Below are 9481 nucleotides of genomic sequence, written 5' to 3'. Positions count from 1 at the left end.
TTTATATATATATATATATATAAACAAAAGTACGAATGACAAAAAAACCTGCAAAATTACTGATTCAAATATTAATAAAAACTGTAGTAGTATCTCAATGATCCTAAAATCACACTAAATACTACAAATACTAGATGCTGAAATTGTCAGGGCGAGTAGAAATGGACTGGATCAGCAGAGAACAATCCAGAAAAGCTCTTTCTGTAGCACAGGATGTGTTTTGGGTGTATTGACTGGCTCTGCTGTTGTTCCAGCGGACTCCACCGGCTCTCACTCGCTCTACACCACCTATAAAGACTATGAGCTGATGTTCCACGTGTCCACACTCCTGCCCTACACTCCCAACAACAGACAGCAGGTGCGGCTCAACTACACTTACACTCCTTATGCTAATCAGCTCTGTTGTGATTGGCTAATGACTTCACATTCGGCCTTCTGATCAGCCTGATGGGATTTCTTGTGTAATAATGACTGTACATGGTATTAACCATGATATGTCCTCTTTATCAGATACTACCATTGTCTGGCAGTCACTTTTGGCCCACAGCCATTATTTATTTATTTAGTTAGTTAGTTATAAGCCCCATGCTCTTTGGTACGTTCTCAAATCATGCTGAAGAACATGATCATCAGGTTTTGATATTAATATGCGGTAGTTGATGTAGCACTTCCCAATATATATTAAATCTGATTATGTATTTATAAATTAAAATATATATTTATTAATCTAAGTATGTGAAAGTAAATATGAATATGGAAGTATTTTTAATTATTATTTCTTCCCTCTTTTTAACAATATGTTAGATTTTTTCCCCCCTCAGTCCCCCCAATTATAATTTATAATTATTTCTTACTATATATTCTGAACTATATATTAGCATCCCCCCCCCCCCCCGGATAATATGTTTGACTTTTTAAGGTTTGAACGGTTTATAATTATTTCCAGCATATACTGTATTCTGCATATAGTTTCTTTTTAATTATTTCCTGTTTTGTCTCCATTATTTGTTTATTTTCTTTTTTTATTTTGTTTTGTTTTGTTTTTAAATCGTGTGCATGTGCATTTTAAAGCATTTACTTCTTTTTGGTGAAGAAAACAAAATAATATGTAAAAAAATAATAATAATTCAATAGAATTTTGACACTCAAAGACTGCAGACTTCACTTTTGTTAAAAGTCTGGATTTAATTTGAAACTGTAATTAAGTCAAATTTGGTAAATGCATTAACAGCATTAAAAGTAATGGCATTAAATATATTTGATATGTTTTATATAGCATAATATGTTTATAGTCTATCAAATGCATTAACTTCAGCTGCGTGTGTCTTGACTGGAGCCGTGTCGCTGTCACTTACATCTCTTGACAGTCGATTGGCAGGATTAGAGGATTTTCTGTCTTTTTCTTCTCCAACTTCAATTCTATTCGAATGCGCAGGATTAGTGAATAAATCCCTGTCCGTAAGCTTCCAGAAGACTCGGGCACAGTTCAGCCTCTCATCTTCTCATCCACCCATAATCCTGTTTGTCACCCTTGGCCACTCACAGGAAGGCAGGCTCGGGGTTAATTGAATATTATGAGTTCCTCACTCCGTTGCTTTATCAAATATCTTTGAGATATGAAGGGCTGACTGTGCTAAAAATCTCTCCAGATTCTGATATTGTACTTATGGATGAGCTTAAGAGATTTTAAGTAGTCTTTCACAGCGTCTGCATGAGTCTTTTGTGCCATTTATTGTGCCAAGATTATGCCAGATGGCACATTGCTGACGATTATTTTAGGTTTTTTATGTATTAATAGCTCTTATATGTTTAATCTGTTTCTTTTTGCTGTGAAAATTTTTTTTTTTTTTGGCTTTTGATTTGGAGGACAAACATATTTTTAGCAACACAAAATTATTATCATTGTTAGTAGTAGTAGAAGTAGTGTTAGTATTAGTATTATAGCTTTTTATTTATTTATTTTACTCTCATTTTGCGCTTGGCAAGTGTTAATTTTGCGCTATTTTTAGGAACATAAAATTATTTTTGTTGTTATTATTATTATTAGAGTTTTTTTTCCCACTATTTTAGCAACATAAAATTATTGTTGTTGTTATTAATATAATAATAATAATAATACATTTAATTTATTTTCAGAATTGTAGCTATTAGTAGTAGTAGTAGAGTTTTTAATTATTTTTTCACTATTTCTAACAACCTAAAATAAATAATTTTTAACAACATAAAATTATTATTATTATTATTATTATTATTAGAGTTATTATTATAGTTGTTCATTTATTTTTCACTATTTTTAGCAACATAAAATTATTATTATTATTATTATTATGTTCCACTCTGTTAATTTTGGGCCCTGGTTACAAAAGAGAATTGAAAATGTCATTTTCGGTTATTTTTCGGTCATCAGAGTTTCATTTAGTACATATTAGCCGAAAGTGAAATGGATTGTTATGTCACCTTTTTTCAGGGCACTTTGAAGCTGGTGGATTTGTTACTACACAGTGTCACCTCACTTCCTGTTCCTGTTCTTGCTAATGATGCAAAAGCTGCTGTTTGACCTGTCCTTTGAATAAACGGCACACACCGAGTCCATTCACCTCTGTTCTTTCTCGTCTCACCAGTTGCTCAGAAAGAGACACATAGGAAATGACATCGTCACCATCGTGTTTCAGGAGCCCGGTGCCTTGCCCTTCACACCCAAAAACATCCGCTCCCATTTCCAGCATGTGTTCGTCATCGTTAAAGTTCACAATCCGTGCACTGAGAACGTCTGCTACAGGCAAGTGAACCAGATGCCTTTGATTTACACTGTAAATTATGATCGCTATGATAGCTGTTAAGAGAAATGAAGTGATTTCATTTACCTTTGATGTCTGTTACTGTGAAGAGAAAAATATTAATGAAGCTTAAATGCTGGAGAACTTACAGGAATCGATCTTGTGTCAATGCTTGGCTTGCCTGTAATTGTAAATCGCCTGTAGTTTTTGATCTTCTGTTTAAAAGCAGTGCCAAAGGCTGTTTGGGACGTTTAATTATTGCAATTAAAGACTAAATTATGTCATAATTTACTCATCCTCATGTCGTTCCAAATAACCGTGGAACTCAAATGGAGAAATCTGGTTTGTGCAGCTCTTTTCCATGTAATGAAACCTACAGTAACCAGTGGCTGAAAAGCCCAGAAATGGACAAAAACGCATGAAAGTAAAGTGAGGACTCGAACCCGCAATCTTTGGGTTATGAGTCTGACTCTCTAACCATTAGGCCACGACTTCCCCATACAAATGTAGTCTATATGACTCCTACTCTATATATTATACGTCTTCTGAAGTCATACTGTAGCTTTATGTTAGGAACAAAGCTAATTTTAAGTCAGTATTCACTGATAATCTTCTCTCCACGTCTCATGTTGTTATTGTTAACTAAAACAATGAAAAATTATTATTTTTGGTCATTGAAATAAAGCTGAAAAATAAAACAGAATGTAAAATAAAATAAATAAATAAATAAATAATGAAAAAAATTACCTTGTAACCCCCGTCTTGGCAACTGAAATAAGTTTAAGCTGAAATACTGAAAATTAATCGGATCAAATTTAATTTTTTATTTTTCACATACATGCAGGGAACTGCTTTTTATGACCACTCAGCTACATTAAAATAAAAATGGTAAGAAATTTAAAAGTTGAATAATAAAACTAGAATATAGGAATAAAATTATTTACAATATATAATACAAATAAAAACTAATAAAAATGACAAAAGCACAACTAAATTACAAAAGCTGAAATAAAATGAAAATATTAGATGAAAAACTACAACTGAAAAAAAAAAGCTTAGGAAAAAAAATTAGGAATGTTGCAAAAAAAATTATAAATGTTGCCTAAATTGACGAAAACTGAAGCAAAAATAAATGAGCTAGTAAAATAAATAAGCTAAAAAATATAAATTATAAAAATTATAAAAGCATATAAAATTAAAAAAAAAAATATATATATATAATATTATAAAAATAATAATATAAAAATAAAGCTAAATATATAAAGAAATGCTTAATAAATACTATAATAGTATACAAATAATATTATAATAACACTGGCCCTGTTGTAGCTCTTCTGTCTCATTGGTGACAGCAAATGCTGTTGCTTTTCGTGACTGAACGTGCAGCATAAAAGTCTGAAAGTTTGAATATTGTTTCACTTGTGTTTCCAGTGAATAAAGACTTATATTTCAGTCTGTTTATCATGAAACTCTATTGGAGAATCTATCATATGGACTACTTTTATGATGCTTGTTTTGTTATTTTTGGAGTTTGCCAGTTCATGTTCACTGCTGCTTTCTTTGTGAAAGATCTGCATGAACTTTCTTCAAAATTTCTCTTTTTTTTTTTTTGTTTCACGGAATTAGAATATTTTTTAAAATGTTTTCAGATCTGTGAAGTGCATCTCGTATTGTTTTGCATTAGTTAAACTGGTCATTCAATCCCTCGTTGTGGCCCTTGCAGTGTTGCGGTATCCAGATCGAAAGACGTGCCTCCGTTCGGTCCTCCCGTTCCTAAAGGCGTGACCTTTCCCAAGTCAGCCGTCTTCAGGGACTTCCTGCTGGCCAAGGTGATCAACGGGGAAAACGCGGCGCACAAATCGGAGAAGTTTCGCGCCATGGCGACCCGCACGCGGCAGGAGTACCTGAAGGACCTCGCGGAGAACTGCGTGAGCACGACGACGATGGACTCTGCGGTCAAATTCAGCTTCATCACGCTAGGGGCCAAGAAGAAGGAGCGGGTGAAGCCGCGGAAGGACGCTCATCTCCACAGCGTGGGCGCCGTCACGTGGAGCATGGTGGCGCGGGATTTCGGCCAGTCGGCGGACGTGGAGTGCCTGCTGGGGATTTCCAACGAGTTCATCGTGCTGATCGAGGTGGAGTCCAAGAACGTGATTTTTAACTGCTCCTGTCGGGACGTCATCGGCTGGTCGTCTGGCATCATGAGCATCAAGATCTTCTACGAACGCGGCGAGTGCGTGATGCTTTCCGCGCACGACAACTGTGGAGAGGACATTAGAGAGATCGTACAAAGACTTGAGGTAAGAGCAGTGCTGTTTTCTAACAATTTCTGTGGTGTGGTCACATTTACCACTGCTTGGCGAAATTTCGTGAACAAAATCCAGGCATTTTGTTATTTTTGTTGTCAAATGTAAGGGCCTGCAGTAATGCAGTTTGACCAGTGTGGCGCTGTAGCGCAAGACTGTAATTCAGCTCTCCTTTATGCAAATACAATAGAAGACGACACACACAACGCTTATGAGAGTTGGAGTGTCACTGCAGCCGAACCAGACGCTGCTGAGAGCGGCATTTAGATGAATATGTAAATATGTGCTGCGCGCTTTCCTCTCAATAACGAAATAAACACACAACAAAAATGAGAGCGGTGAGAAAACAGCAGTTAAGAAAGCATCTGATTACAGCGGTGTGGATAAGTTTGCACCAGCTCTGCAATTCAGCACTCCAGTCACGTCATGTTTATTTATATAGCGCTTTATACAGTAGATTGATTTAAAGCAAGCAGCTTTACAGTATAGACCAATTTCAGTGTTTGCAAACAGTGATGACGTTTTTGTGGACGGAGCCTATCTGGTGGCAGAAAATGGCAGTTTTAACGTAGCAGTCTATTCAAGCCATGGAATAAAATAATACAAAATTAAATTTTGAGTTTATATTTCAAAATTCTGACTTTTTTCTTGCAATTCCGAGATTATATTTCACAATTCTGGTAAGAAAAATCAACTCGTCATTCTTTCTTTTTAGTTTATAATCCCACACTTCTGCCTTTTTTTCCTCAGAATTGACAAACTCGCAATTGTTGAGTTGAATAAAGTTATAAAGTCCGAACTAGGAGATATAAACTTGCATTAGCAAGAAAAAAAGTCAGAATTGTGAGATAAAATAGGTAAATGTTATGTAAAATGTTATAGGTTTAAATAGTATTTAATTCATGTATTTCAACTGTAGGGCTAATACAATATGTCCCCTATATGAACATTATATAGACCTATTGTTCGTCTGCGTTTAGCTTCAAATGGCGTCTTTGACTACAGTGTTATATAAAAATTATTTGCATTCCGATTCTGACATCCAAATGCACAACAATCAATTTTTTCTCTTATTCCATGGATTTTACCCGTTTCCCTCCACATGTTCCCAGTGTTTTTCTGCCACCACAATGCGTGCGCAGCTGCAAGTGACGTAACTGTGACATCTACTCCAAATTGGTCTATTAAACATGAAAAAACAGTGTGAGTGTTGCTTTCAGTTAGAATTACAACTTGATTTTCTGCATTTTATAATTATATAAGTCATTAACATAAATTGACAATCCTCACGCAGGCAAATATTTTTGTTTAGTGTCTATTGATGTAATGGTATAAATAAATATAAATAATATAAATATAAAATTAATATCCTGAATTTATTTAGAAAGAAATATGTCTAATCAGTAATCACACTCAGGACATAAATGGACATAATTAATTTAGTAATTATTGATGTTGTACAGCAGAAATTGAATTAATGAAATTCAGTGGCTATGTGAATTTCTTTAAATTACAATAAAGTAAATAATTTTTTCCCCATTCAAATTCAGTCAAATTCAACATACTGTGGATGTGACCAGTTCAATTAAAATTCATGAATTCAAAGGCTTATATATGTTTTATTAATTCATAATTTTGCCCAACCCTGACTGATAAGTTTAAGTGATTAATAACAATAAATTATAAAATGGTAATAAATATTTGATTTACCATTAACATCGTCAGTGCTGGAATTTGTGGATTTGTTGGGTGTTAAAACCGAGCTTGTGCTGTTTTGTGAACATCATGGTCAGGCTCATTAAATGAAGCGTCTCTGTCTGTGAGTGTAGAGCGAAACCCGCCGCACACCTTTAAAGTCACAGCGCCGCAGGTCAGCGCGGATGAGGGTGTCCTTGTTTCTCAGAGCCGCATGCATCCCGTGCTGTAACAGACGAGCCAAACGCAGCGCTGCGACCGTGTGTGTGTGTGTGTGAGATCTGATCTGACATCCTGTACCTGTAGAGCATCCAGCTCCTGGAGGACGGGATACATTTGCATACAGAATGAGCCAATGAATATCAAGGACGTGATAGGAGCGTTTCGCTGCTTATGCTAATTATGCCCTCTTATTTGACTTCCACTGTCTGCTTTACTATAACTCAAGCGCTGCCAGTTAGCAGTTAAAGGTGCTGGAAGTGATTTCAACATTATTTACTGGACTTGCACCGCGGTCACACTGGACTTTGAGCAAATTTCTACAGACACGACAATGAGTGTGACACAGTCTGCAGCATCTCTCTCTCTCTATATATATATATAATAATAATTCAACATACGACAAATTATAATAATTCCAAAATGGAAAAATATACATTAGCAGTCAAACGTTTGGATGACTTTTCAGAGTTTTTGAAAGAAGTCTCTTATGTTCACCAAGGCTGCATTAATTTGACCAAAAATACAGTAAAACAGCAATTTTGTAAAATGTCATTGCAATATTACTGATGCACTAGTAATATTATAACAGTAGTACATTACCATTCCAAAAGTTTGGGGTCAGTAATTTTTTTAAAAAGAAATTAATACTTTTTATTCAGCAAGGATGCATTAAATTAATCAAAAGTGACTAAAGTAATAATAATAATAATAATAGTTTTATTATTTTTTAATAATTAATATAAACAAAAAATATTTTTCTTAAATATATACATGCATGTGTGTGTTTATATAAACATAATAAATATACTAAGTACACACACATATATATATATGTAAACGAAAACTTTTATTTCTTTGGATGCGATTACTCACGATTAATCGTTTGACAGCACTATTTTCAAATTAATGCTGTTCTTTTAAACTTTCTATTCATCAAAGAGTCCTGAAAAAAAATGTGATTATACAAAATTATTAAGCTGTTTTCAACATTGACAATAATCAGAAATGTTTCCTGAGCAGCAAATCAGCATATTAGAATGATTTCTGAAGGATCATGTGACACTGAAGACTGGAGTAATGATGCTGAAAATCAGGAATAAATTACACTTTATAATATATTCACATAGAAAACAGTTATTTTAAATTGTAATAATATTTCACAATATTACTTTTTCTGTATTTTAAATCAAATAAATGCAGCCTTCTTGAGCCATTGATTTAAAAAAAAAAATGTTAGTCATCCTCATGTCGTTCCAAACCTGTTTGACGTACTTTTTTCACTGGAACATTTTGAAGAATGTTTTGCGTCCAAACCACATTGCATGGCAAAAAAACTCTTAGAGCACCTTCAGCAGGATGTGTTTTTCCAGAGGGCTGCTGGGATCTGCTGCATGTGCTCGTCTGTTCTGGATGAGATGCTGTGGTTCGGCCCAGAAGCTGTCAGAAGGCACAGGTCTGCTGTACGGCCCATCTGGGCCTCTGCCGTCCCGTTTGGCCATCTGCGGTGCACCTCAAGTCCTGGCAGTGAGACCGGGATGCCTCACATCTGCAGACTCACTATGAGCTGCTGCTTTTAGCCTCGAGTGCTGCCAAAAGTTTCAAAGAGCCCACAGTACTGTCCATGTCCTAGTATCGTTGAGCAGGTTTTCTCGCTTTACTTCTGTTTGCATGTAGATTTGGCAGATTCATGGCAGTCCTCCATCATTAAACTGTAGCGAAACCGCTTTCTCTTGCATGTTAAAGAGTTCACTGTGTGAACTGACCTTGAGTCAGAGTTTTCATCACAAGAAGACATTGTGTTGTTTATGTCTATTTTAGACGTTGTTATGCCGAGTAGCTCTGTGAATAGTGCATATGAAAGCATGTTTTTTACCTTTAATGCTATTTAATAATTAAATCCACATATATAAATAGAAAAATGTGAAAGTCTGAATGTCAGAAAAGTGTTTTTTTCACTTTTCTAGGCTGATTAGATAATACAGTAATACTTTACAATATGGTTCCATATGTTAACAATATTAAACATGAACTAACGATGAAAAATACTTGTAAATAGTGCTGGGCGGTATACCGGTTCATACCGAATACCGGTGTTTATTTTTGTTATGATATGAATTTTTAAAATACCGCAATACCGGTGTATGTCGCTTAAACAACGTTCGGAACGCGACACTGTTTGAAAGGGGTCCCTTTTCACTGTTGCACTGTGGTGAGGGAACAGCTGTATGTGTTACTAAGCGTGAAAGTTCTGAAACTGAAGCTGTAGAACTAATAGAACGTGATGACACAGAAGAACTCATCCACAATATCCACATTGACCTCCACAAATATCCACCGCCCCCTGCCATCAGCTCCCGCGTCTCACACACACGAGCGCGACTTTAGCACTAGATTTAGCAACTTTCAGACCGTTTTAGCGGCTTTTTTCATAGCGGCTTTAGCGGCTTTTTTCCATAGAATATTCATACTGACAAACCTAGC

The 9481-nt window shown here is 35.3% G+C and overlaps 1 protein-coding gene across 1 annotated transcript in view; it reads left to right on the top strand.

Moving 5' to 3' along the window:
• Positions 1-9481, top strand: part of LOC107667119 (signal-induced proliferation-associated 1-like protein 2) — a 156300-nt gene that overhangs the window by 80984 nt on the left and 65835 nt on the right. Inside the window, exons 6-10 of the mRNA XM_016458708.1 lie at positions 255-358; positions 2622-2779; positions 4501-5111; positions 6877-7006; positions 8371-8524. Coding sequence (XP_016314194.1) covers positions 255-358; positions 2622-2779; positions 4501-5111; positions 6877-7006; positions 8371-8524 — 1157 coding nt within the window. The remainder of the gene's footprint in view (positions 1-254; positions 359-2621; positions 2780-4500; positions 5112-6876; positions 7007-8370; positions 8525-9481) is intronic.

This window comes from Sinocyclocheilus anshuiensis, unplaced genomic scaffold, assembly GCF_001515605.1.
Source record: "Sinocyclocheilus anshuiensis isolate Anshui unplaced genomic scaffold, SAMN03320099.WGS_v1.1 scaffold665, whole genome shotgun sequence".
Lineage (NCBI taxonomy): Eukaryota > Metazoa > Chordata > Actinopteri > Cypriniformes > Cyprinidae > Sinocyclocheilus > Sinocyclocheilus anshuiensis.
This window is presented reverse-complemented; position numbering and strand designations above follow the sequence as displayed.